At 36.9% G+C, this 20,037-nt stretch overlaps 1 protein-coding gene across 1 annotated transcript in view; it reads right to left on the reverse strand.

Annotated features, from left to right (window-relative positions):
- The window catches only part of BGLU42 (beta glucosidase 42), a 54,042-nt gene that overhangs the window by 25,887 nt on the left and 8,118 nt on the right, over positions 1-20,037 (reverse strand). Inside the window, exons 5-7 of the mRNA XM_088220444.1 lie at positions 4,127-4,201; positions 3,969-4,056; positions 2,208-2,433 (exon numbers count right to left, since the gene is read on the reverse strand). Coding sequence (XP_088076570.1) covers positions 2,208-2,433; positions 3,969-4,056; positions 4,127-4,201 — 389 coding nt within the window. The remainder of the gene's footprint in view (positions 1-2,207; positions 2,434-3,968; positions 4,057-4,126; positions 4,202-20,037) is intronic.

The following is a 20,037-nucleotide window of genomic DNA, read 5'->3' on the forward strand; positions in this document are numbered from 1 at the left end:
AGTCAAAGCTGGATTTGAGAGGCGATGGACTATTTCAAGTGTTGAAGAAAACAATGATAATGCTTATTGGATTGATATTTCTGATGAGTATTCTCAATCTGCTATTTTTAACGTTCTAATCTTTCTCCTTTTCATATGGATGCAGATTTGAGAATGAATCCTTTTAAATAAGGGAATGATGCGGGTATGGGTTCGAAAGGCATTAAAGATAAGCATGAAGAAAAGATTACAATGCCAGCTAATCCAATCACAAAATTTCAAGTCAAGAAACTAAGACATACATTCCAAAACTTGGTACAAAAATAAATACAACAAAAACTTAGCACATGTGGACTGTTTGAAGAATCAAAGGAGTTAAAAAAAATCATTAATTTCGTCCAAATGTGTGGGCAGAATTTAGAATGAATGTTTAAGATCATTTTGGTTATTTTCTAGATAATTAAATTCTGATCATATTGTCCTAAGTCATTTATCATGTTTTACTATATTATTTAATACCATGTTTTCCAAAGCCATTTAATATCATATTATTCTAGATCATTTTCTATATAATTAAATTCTGTTCATGTTGTCCTATATCATCTATTTATGAATCCTTGGCAGAATTTAGGTGTTTTACACTAAATATTTCATTTTCAACGTAATATGACGTACTTTGATTATTGAATAAATTTTATTACCTTTAGCAGAACACTAACAAGTGAAAATTCTTATTCTTTTTGCATCAAGAATTGAATTTAACTTATCAAATTATCTTATGGCGTTTATTGATTCTTGCTTCTTTCATCTCAATCACATAAGTTCTCAATTACAAGTTAATTGTGGGTTTGATAGGGAAGATTTGTTTAGAGTTCTGAGTTATCTATGCTAAATGTATATGTGGGGTTCTAGATGTAATTTTTGATCCTCGAGTTCCGCATCACTTTTACCACCAATCACGCTTTATATCTCTCGATTGTTTCATATGTTTATATTTGATTGAGAAAACTCATTTACGTCCCACTGGTTTGTTGCTTTTTGGTATATCCACCATTTCTCAAGTCTATTTCTTTTCAAATGTCTCAATTTCCATACTCAAAATACTTTTCCATTTTTTACAAGACAATACTTCAAATATGGTTTTAAGGATTTTTTTTCTTAAATAAAAAGTATGGTTTTAAGAATATACTCATTACTTAAACATGTGAGAAATTTTTGTACGTCAATGAACATTTATCAAATAACACAAATTTTAAATTAGAATATATTAGTTAAAACATACCTAAGTATTACGGTTTCTTTTTTTCACATTAAAAGTTGTGTATATATAGGGCCAAATCATTCAATAATACGATAAAATTATATCCTCCCACAGCCACAAAACCGAAAAATGGGCAGAATATCTTCAAATTTAGGCTAATGATCCAAAGTAGGCCATATGGAGGTCATTCAGTCTTTAGGGCTATGGTTAATTATGTACCTATATTTTTTGTCCTCTGGAATTGGTAGCTAGCACACAAGCTCAAAGAAAATTTAAATCCCGAATAGTTAGGTCCAAGATTAGAGCCTCAAGCCATGAGACAAATTTGGACCTAAGCCAAACATCTTCCCCCTTCCCCCAAAAAAAGTCTCTAGCACATAATCAGATGATGGGGCACAATGTCCTAAAGAACTATGTAAAAAAGTTTGCTATAGGTTTCTTTGACATACCTAATTGTATTATGAAGAATTAGATATAAAATAATATATATATATTTGTTCAAAATTGTCTGAGTTGTTAGAAGAGCCACCCTGGCTCCCGAAGAAAGAAGAAAAGAAATGTGCATGTGACACAAAAAGGACATACTAGACAATATGAAACAAAACTTAAAATAGGGAAGCATGTCCAATGTTGTTTCCATTTTAAGGAAATCAAAGATTGCAATGCCAGAAAGAATCACCATTAACAGAACCAAAGGATCAGTAGAATTAATTTTGGAAAGTTGAGTTACTACATGAAACTCATGATTTGCTAGATAATGTAGACCTAGATGTACGGCAACGTTCTTTTATCTTTCAGACTATAAAAAATTTCTCTATTGTGGCATGCACAAATTACCAAACAAAATGCAATGCAACGAAAAGAAAAGAAAATCAAATAGGAACTAAGGACCAAAATATTCGTACATGACCATCTTCATTTTAAAGGTTAAGTGCATGAATAATATGCTAAAAATATTAAAAAGTACCTTGTACTTGCTTCTATATATAGAAAAAGCTGCTGCGTGGGCCAATATCTGGTGGTGAGACACCAAATATGGCTCAGTAGATGAATATTCACATCTTCCAGGAGCAAAAATCCCCACATCATGCCCGTTCACAGAAGTCTGAAGAGGCTCATTAAGGGTAATCCAGTTCTTTACTCTGTCACCAAAATTTGCAAAGCAAGTATCTGCATAGGCCGCAAAGTATTCTCTGGATGTTTGCAGAGATATAATCCATATCAATGAAAAAACTTAGCCAAATGTCACTAACAGAAACTTAACTTAAGAGATAAGTGGAGCTGGATGACTATTTTGTAAATAGCTTGCTCTTTGCCTTAATTACAACCATTTATCATACAGATATAACACTAATATAAGTACAACTACAATTATATAAACAAACAAGTTAGAACAAAATAAGTTCTCCGCTTTTGGTGAATTACGTACAGAATGCGACACGGTATAGAGCACAGTAAAGTTGACTATCGAGAATCCACAACCATTACAGCCATGATTCTCTCCAGAATATCTAGAATGTTCTGTTTTCCATTAATACTGTACATATCTTTTGCATTAAAGTGTAAATCTCTTGATTATCTCATTCTTTCTCTTGTAACCATCCATGGGCAGAAGGGGCCATGAATGTAAATATAGCATACACATTATAGACCACGTATACATATAACATACATAATATACACCTAAGAGCATAAGGCATTCTACCTTCTTTTGTGAACAGTGCAAGTCAACATCCTTATGACGTTGTTCTACTTTATGAACAGTAAGAACAGTAGCTGTTGTTGTACCACCACTCCACAAGGCTCAGCTATTTACTCTGATCTTTTATTACTGACAATCAGTTTCATCAATTTAGTCCGAAAGTTGCTTGTAAATACCTTATCCCAATTGAAGACTAGGCATGCCATGCAACTTATACATATTGTTCAAAAACAGCTGAGCTATCTTTTGGAGGTGAGAATGGGTGGGCTAAATAAATGAAGTGCAGATACCACCCATCAACAATCTCAACAACTTTTCCTTCCCCATTTTACTCTTTTCATCCCCAAATTCGAGAAAATGATAAACAAAATTCTTTCTTGAAAACTCCAGTACTCCATACTTCCATAGTTTCCATTAGTTCTCAGTTCATAATATTTTTTAAAACAATGAGAACTCGAGTCTGCTACCAGTGCTCTTGGTATAATCTTTAGTACTCTATTTTCTGAGGATGCAATTTGGTAATCCTACTTTTTAACCAGTACTCAAATGGCATTTTTTTCTCAAACATTTGGTATGCATTATCTTCCTCTTGAAGTATTATCCGACACCCTAACTCCACATAATTCTTTTCTATCAACCCAATCAGGAAATAGTACAAGATCAATTATTTTACCCATTGAGCAGTTTTGTTTCTGTCCTAGGAAGAGGAAATCTTATGTATATATATGGTGTAACATCATTATAAAAAATATAGAGAAAAAAAATTATTCTGTTCCACCAGCTCTACTGTCATTTCCAACACTTGTTTAAACCTAGGAGAATTTAAGATTTACATCTAGTAGGAACAGAAATTAATTGCTACAGAATTTATTATCAGAATAGAACTGGTTCAATTGTGAATCAAATATGAAGATTATAGTCAAATTGTATACATCGAGTAAGCGAGGTCAAGAAATGGAATAGGAATTGAACCAAACAGCATATGCAGTAACTTCATCTTTAAACACCTGGCATTTTAGTACTTACACAATCTTCCCATTTAACCATCCACCCATTGATTCCTGGAGATGCAAAGGAAGGTCCCAGTGGTACAAAGTTACATAAGGCTGAATACCTGCAGGAGAAGTTCTATGTATAAACCACTACTATAACTAGGAACAAATTAATTAGGAATGCTTCAATACCTTTCTCTAGAAGAGCATTAATAACATTGTTGTAGTAAGCAATCCCTTCCAAATTGACTTTGGTTCCCAAACCATCTACAATCACAAGAAAGCAAATATTATTCGAGTTGTTATCCAAAGAAAGATATTCAGAGCTATAAGAAGAAAACTTATTAGGAGAGGTGAAAGAGCTATAAGGTGTAACAAACAACAATATCATGAATGGCTTTTAGAAGAAAAAGAGAGTATTTTCTTCTAATCAGAAAAGTAAATGCATTCACGAGGTAGGAGTGCTACCCATATACAACAATATACACAAGAAACAAAATGTCAAGATAGTAAGTTTCTGAGAGGGTACAAATAGAATGACGTTGAAAAGAACAAGAAATATTATTAGCATAATAGAATCATCGGGCACATAAACTTGTAAATCTTTTTTCGATCATATTACCAAACAACCCCACTATGACCATAGTCCTTTTTATCAAGGATTCTGGCAAGTCAAAGTTCCTTATAAGGTGAAGGAATTTTCGTGGACTGTAATTCTGAATCGACTAAACACCAATAAGCTATTATAAGTCCGTAGACTTATTAGAGATATGTTCATACGAGCCAAGGTGGGGCAAATTACACTAGGCTACATAAGATTCCATGATCAAGATGCAGCTCAAACTCGCATGGAAGACCACAGGGGGAGTTCACGGCAACATGGGAGCTTACATGAGCTTGGAAGCTCACAGTCACAAAGGAATCCATGGCCACATGATCGTAAAAGGCTACGGTGGACCTTATGAAGTATGGAAGTCACGGCAATGCCAAAACAAGGAAGGAGTCTCACGGCTTGGTCCAGATTAAGTGGAAGAAAAGATCTAATTCAAGATAAGAGAAGTCCATATGGAGCAAAGCTTATGATGAATCCACTTCAAGGTGGTGCATTTGGACTTCATGGATGCGGTATCACAAAAACATAGGCCAATAAACTCAAGGAAGACTTTCAAATCTATGTCAAGGGATTGATCCATAAAAAGGAGAGTCTTGGGCTAAACTTTGAAAGTCTTAAAAAGGGAAGCTGAGCCCATCAAGTCAAGGGAAGAGGCGGCCAAAAACTTGCCCTACAACAAGGGCAAATCGGACCCTTAAAGAGTCCTACACCTCAAGGACTCTCGGCCACTCATCCATAAGGAGTTTTATCCTCCTGCAACTCAACAAAACCAAGCCAACAAGAGTCCTAAAGATTCAGGACAATTTGGATTCGCTCATGAGAGATTTTCTCTCATGCATGAGAAAATTTATCTCACACAAGAATTTTTCTCCTTTATCTCTTTATGATCGGTCAGCTCCTTCTCAAGAGTTTTATCCATGTGCAGCTCATGTTAAGTCATCCAAAAAGGAGTCCAACAATCATAGGAATTCGCCCACCAAGATTCCTACAAATTCTATAAGCAATCGGCCAACATAAAGAGTCCTTAACTCCTTGAACTCTCGGGTTGGCTTATGTATTTTACAAGTGGAAGCTGTCCACTTTTCTTGGAAAGAGTCATAGCTGAACAATCCTCTTTTCTAAGGCTTATTAAAGATGTGAATCATGGGTCCTAAGAATCTTGGACACCTGATTATTCCTCCTTCCACAACCTTGGCCAAACACAACTCTAGTAATGATTGGTTTTCAATTTCAAGTAAGTCTCATTTTTTTTAGATAAAAATAATGTATATTAAGTACAAGACACTAATGGGGTATCACTTATGTACAAGGCAGTTACATATAAATCATCCCATCCATATAAATCATGCCCAAGAATTAGAGTCCCAAGAATATGAATCCACCTATCATTAATCCTGCTCAAATCCCCCACACACCCATCAAATGCTTTGTAGTTCCTTTCTTTCCAAACCACCCAAAATATAATTAATGGTATTAGATTTACAATTTTCGATTTCTTATAAATCCCATCCCATGCCCAAAACTCATTCTTGACAGAACCCCTAATAACCCAATTGATATCCAGTAACTCATATATCATATACCATATGCTATAAGTCACTAGACACCAAAGAAGAAGATAGTTGCAAGATTCTGCCACTTCCTTACATAAATAACACCCATTGACCATAATGTAACCTCTTCTCATCAGTTTGTCTATAGTGAGAATACATTCTCGACCAACTTCCCAAGCAAAAAAAATAATTCTTGGAGGCGCCTTCACTTTCCAAATCTGTAAAGCCAGAACCCTCTCACTGTCACCATCACTATTGGCTAAGTAATCATAAAAGGACTTAACAGTAAAGGTACTATCTTTCTTTAATTTCCATACAGCCTTGTCCTTGGTAGTTTCCAGGTGTACATCGGCCAATAAGTGTAGAAGCAAGGTAAAACTCCTCAACCTCCCAATCATTGAGGTTTTTAGTCAAATGTAAGTCCCAACCACTCCTCCCATCAACCCCTCTGAAAACCTCCTCCATCACCACATTTTTCCTTAAAGTTAAAGCATAAATTCTTGGAAACTGCTCTCTAAGTTTTTCCCTCCCAATCCACTCATCCTCCCAAAAATTAATGATATTTCCCCTCTTGAGTTTCCAGTGAATACAATTAAGGAAATGAGAATGCCCTAAACTGGTCTTCCTCCAAAGTCGCACACCATAAGGCCTAACCACCCCCCTTATCACTCCCTCTCCCAACAAGTGTCCCCCACCTCGCCTTAATGACCCGATTCCACAACCTCCCCTCCTCTTATATGTATTGTCACAACCACTTCTCCTGTAAGGCTCTGTTCAGACCCACCATAGACTAGAGACCCAAACGACCCCTACTAATAGGATTCTTCAATTCCTCCCATTTAACCAAATGATATTTTTTGCTCCTCTCATCATCCCCCCCCACAGAAATTTACATTGAATATTTTTCAATTTCTTAGCAACTTTAACAGGAATAGTCGATGCTGATAAAAAAATAAATAAGGAGATTGGTGATGGTGCTTTTGATAGTGTTAACCTCCCCCCTTTTGAAATAAAGTTCTTTTTCCACTCTGCAAGTCTACACTCAAATAAATCAATCACTAGATCTCAAGTTCTCACATCTTTAAATTTAGCTCCTAATGGTAATCTTGGGTATTTAATAGGCAACTGCACAGAATTGCAACCAAGAACCTCAACCAACCTGTCGCCATCACCCCTATTCCCCAACTTTACCAGTTCAGACTTAAACAAGTTTATATTCAACCCAGAAACAGCTTGAAAACATAGAAGCACGCATTGAAGATTCAAGATCATCTTCTTCTCTGGTTGGCAGAAAATTAAAATATCATCTGCAAAGAATTGATGGGAGACTTCCACTTGATACCCACCTCTATCCACCACAATTTCTTTCAACAAGTCCTCGTCCCTGGCTTTCAAGAGTAATCTATTCAATGCTTCTATAACAATGATAAACAAAAATAGAGATAAAGGATCCCTTTGTCTCAAACCTTTGGAAGCCCTGAAAAAAAAAAAAGAAGGATCATTATTGACGATGATTGCAAACGAAGCAGTAGTGATACACGCCTTCATCCATCTTTCCACCTCCGGCCAAAATCTATTCTACCCAACATATAATCAACAAAGTCTTAACTAATGTGATCATACACCTTTTCCATATCTAATTTACACAAAATCACATCATTCCCACTACTCAACGCATCATCCACCACTTTACTAGCCACCAAAACAGCATCCAGAATTTATCTTCCCTCCACAAAAGCATGTTGACATTCACCAATCACCTTCCCTAACACCTGAGACAATCTTCTAGCTAGTACCTTGAAAATGAGCTTGCAAATGCATCCCACAAGATTGATAGGTCTGAAATCCTTAATATTTCTTGCTCCTTCCACTTTGCCAATCAGAACAATAAACGTTGAATTAAGATATTTCAGAAAAGTATCAGTTTGATGTAGTACCTTAAAGATGTTCATCAGATCTTCCTTAATCAATAGCCAGAAATCCTACAAAAATTTCATGTTGAATCCATCCAGCCCCGGAGCTTTGTCCTCATTGCAACTACTAAGACCCTCAAAGACTTCCTCCTCAGAAAACTCTCTAGGCTAATTCTATTTAACTCACTAATTTTACGGAATTGAAGTCCATCTAGTTTCGGTCTCATATTAACGTCTTCCTCATTCAACCATTGAAAATACTCCATGGCCTTCTCTCTCATGTTATCATTGCCCGAGACACGGATATTGTTAATTTGTAGCTCATTCACATAATTGCACATTCTTCTATGGCTGGCAAAGCTATAGAAATACTTCACATTACAATCCCCCTCCTTCAACCACTTCTCTCTAGTCTTTTATCACCACACACTCTCCTCCATACACAGTCTATTAGCCAATTCAATTCTCACCAGCTCCCTGCTCTGCCCTCTCTCTCTCGACCACCCCTCCTCCCTTTCCATAAAATCAGCCTCTCTAACTCTTCCATTAATTTATTAGCATCCTCTTCCACTCTTACCCTCTCTTCCCTCGCCCATTTTATGGTGACTTTCAATGATATTAACTTTTTTGTCACCCTAAAGCTAGTCTTCCCACTCACCAACTCTTCCCTCCACACCCTTTCCACCAGACTTTTAAATTCCTCTACCTCAAGCCATTTATTTTCTAACCTAAATGGATCAGGACCCTATTTAATCCCATCAGATATGGTGCAAATTGAAAAATGATCAGGGATCATTCTTGGTAAAACTTTCTATCATATACCTGAAAATTCAATAAAAAACTCGTTAGATATTAGAAATCGATCAATCCTCGAGTAAGCCGGAGGATCCCTTTCATTCATCCATGTTCACCATCCCACGATTGAAGTCTACCAAATCCATATTATCAATATTGTGCCTAAATTCCTCTGCACATCTTCTAGAAAATCGCTCACCCGACCTCTCCCTACTCCTTAACACCATATTGAAATCTCCCCCCTCAACCCATTTCCCACCCCATTTATTTTCATATTCCTCCAACTCCCTCCATAACCCCTTCCTCTCATCTCTCAAACCCCTACAATAAACAGCAGTAAACACCCATTGCAAACCCCCCATCACAACACTCAAATAGGCATGATAGAGAATAATCACCTATAATCACATTCTTACGAATGACACAATCCTATCTCCAAATCACCACCACGACATCCGCCACCCTTTTGCTGGTATAAAGTTTCAGCCCATCTCCTTCATCCTAACTTCAAGTAAGTCTCATAAGGATTCAAGAATCCTTATCCTATCAAGCATGGTTGAGTTTCAAGAGATATGCATCATCAAAACTGAGACTTTCATCAATTTAGAATTCTTATGAAGATAAGAAAGGAAGAATTCTATTACTACATGTCATGACCAGGATTACACTCTTCTGCACTCCATATACAGATTTCAACTCTAACTAAATTGAGGATAAGGAAATTTATTTTAATAATCAATACCTTCTCAGATGATATATTATGGGAGAAGGAGATTTATTAGCTTCCCTATGGGCCAACGCGCACAGAAAATTTTCTGACATCTCTCTTATGAAATTCCACAGGAATTGGAAATCATAATCACGTAGCACCTGTGGTTCCATTTTGTCACTGCTTGTTATTTATGTTATTTTGTGTTTATTAGTATCCCCTTCAATAGGATATCTTATCCACTGTATTTGTAATGTCTCCTTCTCATTCTTAATAATGATGTCTTTTCTAATCCAAAACAAAAAAGAAATATTGTTAGGAAGATAGAAGAAAATAACGCAAAAAGGAGGATATGGAATCCTAGAACAGCAACCTCAATACCACAAAATTCACAGAAAAAAAAGGAAAAGAAAAGAAAATCAGTACAAGATAAAAGCCCAATCCCTTTGCAAAATGGCTGAAGAGACCACTGAGAAGAGAGTGAGTCTTAAACCAAAAGATGAAAAAAACTAAGAAAAGAACAATCCATCCTACAGCAATAAAAGAGACTGGAAATGAGTATCTGAAAGTTCTAGCATTATGATATTTATTAATATGGACATTGTTTCCACCTTATCAAGGTGAAAACAGCATGTTTCTGGATACAGAGGTGGTATTACAAAAGGCGTCAAAGCCACCATGTCAACACAGCTACATATGTTGGAGGAAGGGAACCAAAATAACCAAGTTAGGCGACATTCAGGGAATGTACTTATATGAAAGGAAAAGGAGGAAAAGCTGAGAATAAGAGAAAAGTGAAAGCCGGACAAAACAGACGGCATGTTAATGAAAACAAAAACATTGGTGTGACCTTCTGAAGGTGGATAGGGTGCAGCAGCGACATATTCAGGCATGGGCCTAATTTTATTTATTTATTTAACCTACTTTGCTAAAGAATTGATTGTTATATGCAAATTGTACAAATATACATATACTGCCACAGCCACAGACACTATTGGTTGCATCTTTCCTTGCATCATCAGCCACCTATTTATTGCTTGAGGATGCATACTTGCAAGGTTTCAGGCTCTGGATCTGATCAAAGGGCCTGCTAGTGAGAAATCCTTCTTCCCTTTTTTTCGCCTTGTCAGCTTACCGTGAGACTCGTCTAAGACAACCTCCAAAATTTTTTGGGAGAAGCTCTTTGGATAATAGTGATGCTTATTATTCATTATAATATACTGATTTATAGGGAAACTAATATACAGATTCATTATTTCAAAAAAATATACAGATTTATAGCGAAACTAATTGAATTATATCCCTATTATATTTCTAGGAACAATAATTCGTCTTTTGTTTTAATCCCTACTATATTTCAACCCTCACACCACCCCTGTCTACAGTTACTCCTTTGATCAAATTAGCTTCCCTGGCTCTCTAGCATTGCTGCAGCAATGACAACAAGGAGACGAACCATGGTAATCTTAGCAACAGGGCTGAACGTCTCTTCATAATCCTGCCCATATAAAATTTGAGAGGGAACCTCTTTGCCACTAAGCGAGCACCGGACCCCTCCTGTCAACTCCTTTAGAAAAGCCTGATTTTGATTTGCAAGTCTTAGAGATGAGCCTGCCCAAGACTTTCTTATTTTTCATTATCCATCCATCCGGAATGTGTGTGTGTCTTTTTTAATTTAATGTTTACCAATGATTATGAAAATAGTAAAAGACGCTGTTAGTCAGAGTCTTAGACCCGAGCTGCTGTAACTAACAGCACTATTTCTGGAACACGGAACTCTGCCCTTAGCAATCTACTAAAAGTCCCCAAAACAATAATAAAGAGAAGAGGGGGAAGAGAATCACCCAAATGCAGGCCTCTAGTTTTCTTGAAGAAAAAGGAAGGTCTGCCATTTACCCTCACAGAAATAGGCATGGTGGTAATACATGTTTTCATGCACTTCCTCCATTTATTGCCAAAACTAAGCCTTCCAAGCATGTAATCAACAAACTCCAAGTTCACGTGGACATAGACCTTCTCCATATCTAATTTACACAAAATACCTTCTTTCTTTTTATTAATTATATCATCCACCACCTCATTGGACAACATCACAGCATCTAGAATCTGTCTCCTTCCCACAAAAGCTTGTCGACTTTCCCCAATCACCTCCCCTAGCACCTTTGATAAATGCCTAGGACTTTAGAGACGAGCTTGTATACACACTCCACAAGGCTGCTAGGATGAAAGTCTTCTATTTCTTTACCTCCCTCCACCTTAGCAATGAGGACTAGGAAGGTAGAATTGATCGACTTCACAAAAGAGCGCAACTCATATAATTCCTTCAAAACAGCAAGTCACCTTTAATAACATACCAAAATTCCTAAAGAAACTGCATCTTAAAACCATCTAGACATAGAATTTTTACTCTTATTAGTTCCTTAAAGAAACCAACTTCTTCCTAACTATAGACTCAAACTCCTTCCCAATGGCTCCCACACCCTCCTATGTACCTAACAACGCTCTTGTCATCTTGCGTCCAACGCTTTGGAGAAATTAACAAGTTAATATAGTCATATCAAAAACTTGTTATCCCATTTATTTGCCTTTTTCTAATTACATATGATGTATTATGGATATCTTGGCTAATACTTTTTAGAGAAGTGCCGCTAAAAGCTAATTTTGCCAAGAGATCACACCACATACATTCTTTTTTTAAAAATAAAAAGTGAAGTATATATAAACATGGTACCAAAAAAGAGATACCGCCCATTTACAAGAACTTTACCGTAGTGTTAGCACATTTATGACACTCTCAAAATTCTCATCACTAATTATATCATGATCGAACAAAATAGACCCAAAATAACAAATCCACCTATCATTTATTTTGTACATACTACTCTCAACACGCTCAAAAGTTTTACCATTCCTTTCTTTCCATATAATCCAGAAAACGGTCAAAGGAATAAGGTTAGCAATGTTGCCCTTCACATACAAACCACCCCAAACCCAAATTTCCTCTCTAACTGACCCAGCCATCACCCAATCAATCCCTAAGAGACCATGCAACATACTCCGTACGCTATACGCCAGAGGACACCACGACAATAGATGATTGCATGTCTCTTCTGCTTGTAAATAGCCATAGCACCTATTGACCAAAATCTGTCCCCTTTTTCTGAGGTTGTCAATGGTTAGAATTTTCTCATGAGATGCCTCCCAAGTGAAGAAAGCAAAACACAGTGGAGCCTTTGTTTTTCAGATTTGCACAGCCAGGAAATCAGAGCTGCAATTTCTGTCCCACTTGCACAAGAATCTGTAATAAGAAGAAACAGTAAACTCCCCTCTTTTTTCCCATTTCCAGACCACCTGATCGCTGTCCGGTTTTCACCTGCTGCGCCTCAATACACTTCAGAAGTTCTTCGTATTCACAAATTTCTCAATCATTTAAATTCCTAGTGACCTCAATCAGCCAAACAATTACACCATTAACGATTTTATAAGCTTCCTTGACAGTCATCTTTTTTCTTTGAGCAATAGAGTAGATCCGGGAAAAACACCCCACAAGGTTCCCATCACCAATCCAAATATGTGACCAAAATTTAATCTTATTTCCTCTGCCCAGATTCTATTTTAGACAGTGCTGAAACTGTGGCCACTGCATTAATATTTTCCTCCATAGCCCTCTTCCATGTCGAATACCAAATCTACCAACAAGACATTCATTCATAGGATCACGCCATCTTGAGCAAATAATTTTCCTCCATAATCTATCCTCTTCCCCAACGAATTTCCAAAGCCACTTCCCTTGGAGTGCTTCATTCATCGACACCAAAGATCTAATACCAAGCTCACCAACACTAACCGGTTTTTTAATGCCATCCCATTTTACCAAGTGAAATCTGCGAGCATCATCAACATCCCCCAATAAAAATCTGTTTTGCAAAACTTACAAGCCTCTTGGCAACATTAACCGGTATTGTAGTGGTCGATAGATAATAGATTAGAAGATTGGCCAAAGTGCCTTTTAATAGAGTATACCTGGCCCCTTTTGATAGTAAGTTTCTCTTCCACCCAGCAAATCACCTTTCAAATAGTTCAATCACCGATTCCCAAGACAATTTATCATTGTATTTTGCACCAAGTGGGATCCCAAGATATTTAAAAAGGAACTTGGTAACCTTGCATCCCAAAAACTTTGCAAACAAATCAACATTTTCCTCATCCCCAATTCTGACTATTTCAGATTTATTGAAGTTAATCTTTAGCCTTGAAACCACTTGAAAACACAATAGGACACATCGCAAGTGTAAGAGATTTTTCAATTCTGGTTTGAAGAAAATCAGTGTGTCATTGGCAAAGGAAAGGTGAGATATCTCCGTAGAATTGTCCATTCTACCAACAGATACACCAGTCATCAAGTGAAGTTCATTCGCCCTCCCTAACATACCATTAAGGGCTTTCATAACAATAATAAATAATAGAGGGGAAAGTGGGTCCCCTTGTCTCAAGCCTCTAGTTGCATGAAAGAAGTTTGAAGGGCCCCCATTAACCAACACGGCAAAAGAAGTTGTGGTGATACACAAAGACATCCATTTCCTCCATTTATCTCCGAAACCCATTCTAAAGAGCATGTAATCGACAAAATTCCAGTTGATGTGATCGTATGCTTTCTCCATATCAAGTTTACATACTAAATCATCTTTTTTGTGATTCAATAAGTCATCCACTGTTTTATTTGCTGACATAATAGCATCTATAATTTGTCTTCCACCCACAAAAACATGTTGATATTCCCCAATGATATCACCAAGCACCGTGGATAACCTCTTAGCCAATACCTTGGCAATAAGTTTGTATATGCAACCAACCAAACTAATTGGCCGGAAATCTTTAAATTTTTTGGCATCCCTCTTCTTAGGAATGAGAGTGATAAATATGGAATTTAGGGACTTGACAAATTTTCCGGAAGAATGAAAATCTGCAAAAAAATCCATGATGTCCCCTTTGAGTAGAGGCCAAAAATTCCGAAGGAATTTCATGTTAAAACTATCTGGACTCGGTGCTTTGTTCTCGTTGCAAGACTTCAAACACAAACTTCTTCCTCAGTAAAATCTGTTTCCAGTCAGATTCTGCTTTCACCGGAAATTCTGTTAAATACTAAACCATCCAGGGTAGGTCGGTCAGCATGCATTTTTCCCCATACAGTTTGAAAAAGAAATCTTTGGCAGCCTCCCTGATCTTACTTATTCCCCTTATCTTAATGTTTTTATCCCACATTTCACCAATATAATTGCATCTTCTTCTACGAGTAGCCAAGGCATGAAAATATTTAGTGTTCCTATCTCCTTCAGCCAGCCATTTTTCTCTTGATTTCTGCCTCCAAGAAATTTCTTCAGTCTTCAAATGGGCAGCCACCTTGAGTTTTAAAGAACCTCTTTTAAACCTTTCCTCTTCATTTAGGCCGTACAGGTCTTCTATTCTATCCAAAGCTTCAATCTCAGTCAGACTAGAATGAAAAGTACTTTTCTCCTTTGCAAGCTCTTCTTTAGTCTACTCTTTAATGCATCTTTTCAATTCTTTTAATTTGTAAGCAAACCTGTAACTAGCACAACCCTTGACAATGCAGCCATTCCAAACAATTTCCACCATCCTGCAGAATTTCTCATCCCCCAGTCATCTATTCTCCAAACGAAAAGGAATTGGACCCCATTTAATCCCTTCAGCCTCAAGCCAAAATGGGAAATGATCATAGGTAAGCCTGGGCAACGTTCTCTGGATCACACCTCCCAAATTGATCAAAAGATTTGTTGACAGAAAGAAACGACCAGTTCTAGACCGACTTCTCTGGTTAGACCAGGTCCAACACAGATTTGAACTCTTCAGCATCAGCCCCCTAGAAGCCAATGCCACTGCTCTCTTCCCTCTGCAGGACCATGTTAAAATCACCACACCAATAATCCAATTACCACTCCAGTTCTGTTTACAATCATCAAGTTCGTACCATAACTTACTTTTTTCCTCTTTGTTCCCTCCGCAATAAACTTCAGTGAACATCCATTCATCATTGCCCCTACAGGTTTTGTAGACAATGGACAGCGAGCAGTCCTTTTCAAGAATCCTTAAGCTAGTCACCAGATCATTTCTCCACATGATCACTAAACCACCCACTGCCCCTTTTTCAGGGATCGCATGCCACCCCAAGTCTTTGATGCCCCACAAAGTAGAAATTATATCGGAATCATCGACTTCTAGTTTTGTTTCTTGCAAGCACACCGCAGCCAGTTTCCATTTTTTCATACTTCAGCAAATAACAAGTCTCTTGCCTCTGTTGTTAGCCCCCCTCACGTTCCAGGAGATGATTCTATCAATCATTAAGCACAACTCTTTTCCAAACCTGCCTCCGACCCTCCTCTCTTTCTGCTATCATAATTTACAGTTGATTCTAACTTCTTTAATTTTCTATGCATCCCAACGTGCACTTTCTTCTTCTCTCTCCGGGCAGACCCTTCCTGCTTCTTTAGTAGCTTCCTTTTTTCAACCTCAGAAAAGAAGAAAAAAGTTAAATCTTCCATACCTTTCAAGGATACTCCCATCAATTTGCTAAATTTCTGGACGTTGTTGAAGACCTACTGGAGCAGCCAGCCTCATCTCCAGGGACAATATTAACCTCATCCAGGCTGATATGGAGAATCTCTTCAATTTCTTGTTGGTTCGCATAGACCGGCTCCTGCTCCACTTCATTTGTCAGTGCTAACTCGAGTTCTCTGTCACTGTCACCTTCCCGAACCACTTCGACCAAAGCAAGTTCATTGCCACCAAACTCTTCATAAGTCGAGAACACCGACCACAAATCATCTTCAACTCTTTCAGTCTCTGACACCTTCTTCTAGGTTCCTTCTCCGATGCACCCTTCATCATACGGCCCACATACTGTAATCCCTAAACCTTCGATATCACCACAGACATCCTTTCTCTCTGTCACAACAAGGAAGCAACCTTCTTTATCTTTAGACCCCGAAGGCTCGCATCGAGTCGACCCGGTACCCAACCTGATATCACCTCCTATCGGGACAGAAATTGAAGTGGAAATTGGGCCACCATTTTGATCCGCAGCCTATTTTCCTTTTTCTTTCCAAGTATACCTCTTCTTTTCACCCGCTCCACTCTTTTCAGTCTGGACCCGACCCAAATTGCCTTTGGAACCCACTCCTTTAGTTCTACCTCGATACTCCAGTTTGTTGTTTGCAAAATTACCCTTATTAACCCGAGATTTTACTGTTGAGTCGACCAGCTTCATATGGAGCCCGGATTTCATCTGCCCTACCCGAATCTCTTCTCCCTTTCCAGACATCAAAGCCGTCACGTAAGAACGATTACCGCCTGCATCCATTGTGACATCTATCGGTGACATGCAGTGTGGACATTGAAAGAGATCCTCAAGGGCCTCTTGGTATCGTACTCCTTGAGTTTAGTTTCCACAGAGTAACTATTCTCGCCTGGGCTCAAATGCTGCAGTCATCAACTCCCACCATCCTCTCCCCTGTTCCCTTGCACAATTAGTGACAAGTATTCCCCTCTTCTGTTTCTCCCATACAAAAGCCAAAGCTCATAACTTTTCTTTTCTAAGTGCTTAGCCCAAAATCCTGGCTTTTGTCTCCACCAAAATTCCTCCAAAGCGTTCATAAACCAAACTTCCTCTTCTCGGTTCACGAAAATGGACATGCGGAAACCCCGCCCATTCTCGCTTATTCTAACACCGTCCGCCTTGGTTCCTTCACGTACCAAATCGAATGATTTGTTCTCAACGACTAAGAACCTTCTGCCGAACGGTTTCATGTAGAGTTTATGGGTTTTGGTCGACCAAGATGGCCGACCAAGGACCGAAAAGTTTTGGGGGAGTAGAGAGAATTTTAGGGAGAGAGAAATGCATTTAGTGAGTTCAAATACATATATTCTTTGGTTATTATAAGTGTAGTTTTTAAAAAACATAAATAAATAACCAAATAAACAAGCATGCTATGCTATCCTCTTTTTAGCTTGCCCTCCCTTATATCTTATTGTTGACATCCACTTACTTCCAAAAGTGCCATCATTTCTTACACAGAAAGTTCACTTCTTAACTATTTAAAGTAAAAGCTTTAGATTAGATCGGATATTTGCACCTATATCTCCTTTGACTACATCACCAAACACTCTCACTGTTACCATATTCCCTTTTCCAAGGCATTTTGGCAAGTCAAAGTTCCCTCTAAGGTTGAAGGTGTTCGTGTGGACCACATTTCTGAATCAATTAACAGCAACAAGTTATTGCATATTCGGAGGCCTAATCGAGCTTGTCTACAGACATATGTGTTATGTGCTGTAACGTAGTGGAAACCCGTAATCACCTATTCCTTTGATGTGAGGTGGTGTCGGAGCTATAGACAAGGTTATCTTACACATTTATCTTACCTTGAATAACACCTCCTTCATTGTAATGTTTTATATGTTCCAACAATGAAGGCATATGGATGCAAAAGAAATCATGGCCTTTATGGCAAGGAGTGTTTTCACAGGCATATGGACAATTTGGTTAGAAAGCAACCATTGGATTTTTTTTAACCATTAGATTTTTTATAACTGATCCTTCCCGATTGATCCGTTATGAGAGAAATTGCTTTTTTGGCATCCTTAAGGATCAAGGCTACTTGAAAATTCTTTGATATCTCTCTCATTGTCCTTCACAGGAATTGGGAAGCAATAGTCACATGATCACCCGTGGTTCCATTTTACTATATGCTACCTATGTTTTTTGCTTTATCTTGATGCCCTTCAGTTGGATGTATGATCTGTGTTTTGTATTGTCCCCTTCCTTTCTAAAGAAAACTTCTCTCCTTATTGGAGAAAAACCTAGATCCTAATACTTAGCCATTAAGATTTACTTTGAAAGAATAAAACAAACGGTTGCTATACATGCAGTCCATGAATGGCCATCACTGCAATCATTTTTAAGAACTTAAACATCATTATATTTTCACAGCACATGATAGTGCATTCAGTTCTGTAAAACTAAGAATGTGTTCAGAACTTTTCCAAGAAAACAAAAGCAGAGTGAGAGAGTGCTTAGAGAAAATCAACTTTCCAAAAAACATTTGTTTCTCGAAGGTCATGCTTGAAAGTTTAAAAGGGGGTTTCCCTTGGTTTTCAATTTCCTAAGTTTTCCACTTAAAGAATAAAGATATAGAAAACAAAGGATTTCTGAAGAGTCAAAAGCAGGCTGCATTAAAACTTTTCCACTTCTATGTTTTTAAAAAGTAGATTACCAATTTCAACAACTAAATAAATTTTAAAATTTTAAAAAAATATATGTAGTTTCCATTCAGAAAAATGAATAGTAGAAGAAAAATATTTTCTTAAACCTCAAATTTTTTCTAAGTTTTTCCAATAAAAATTAAAATTAATAAGCTCATTAAATTGCTTCTTTTCTGGTTCAACTGCAATCCACATATGAAAAACTGACACAGGGAAAGGTCCAGCAAAATATGGGAAAAATGGAGAGATTTACAAACTGAAAGTGATGCGGCACACAAAGAGAAGCATGAAGAAGAGATTACAATGTCAGTTGCTCCAGTCAAAAGATATAAAGCAAAGAAACTAAAACATGTATTCTAAGATTTTATGCAAAGATGAATACAACAAGAACTTAGTATATGTGAACTATTTGAAGAATCAAATGAGTCAAAGAAAATCATTAATTTCGTCCAAATGTATGAGCAGAATTTAGAATGAATGTCTAGAATCATTTTGGTCATTTCCCACATAATTAAATTTTGTTCATATTTTTCTAAGTCATTTAATACCATATTTTTCCTAAATTATTTAATATCATATTTTCTCTAAATCATTTAATACCATATTTTCCTATATCATTTCCTAACTAATTAAACTCTATTCATATTTTCTTAAATCATCTAATTATGAACCTTTGGCAGAATTTAAGTGTTTTAACCTATAAATATCTCATTTTCAATGTAATATGATAGAATTTTATTATTGAATGAATTTCATTACCTTTGGTAGAACTTTGACGAGTGAGAGTTCTTATATTTCTTGTTGCATCAAGAATTGAATTAACTTATCAAGTTATCTTAAGGCATTTATTCATTCTTACTTCTTTCATCCCAATCACCCAAGTTCTCAATTACAGGTTAATTGTAGGCTTGGTATGGAGGATTTATTTAGGATTTTGAATTATCTATGCTAAATGTATATGTGGGGTTCTGGATATAATATTTAATCATCGGGTTTTGCATCAGTTTGATATCAAAGCTATGGCATTCGATAAATCTCTAGGTATTCTTTGTGTTTGATTTATCTAAATTTATCTCCTTGTTCTTGTTTGTTTAAACTATTCAACTTCTATTCTTATTATTTTTAATCATTGTTGCACCTTGTTCTTATTCTTTAATTTAGTGTTCTTTATCTTTTCATATTTTATTCTTATTAGCCGAATTAAAAAAAAAATAAAAAGAAAAATTTTTTAAAAAAAAAGAGAA

Source organism: Carica papaya, chromosome 1 (genome assembly GCF_054855325.1).
Source record: "Carica papaya isolate Zhongbai chromosome 1, ASM5485532v1, whole genome shotgun sequence".
In the NCBI taxonomy this organism is placed as follows: domain Eukaryota; kingdom Viridiplantae; phylum Streptophyta; class Magnoliopsida; order Brassicales; family Caricaceae; genus Carica; species Carica papaya.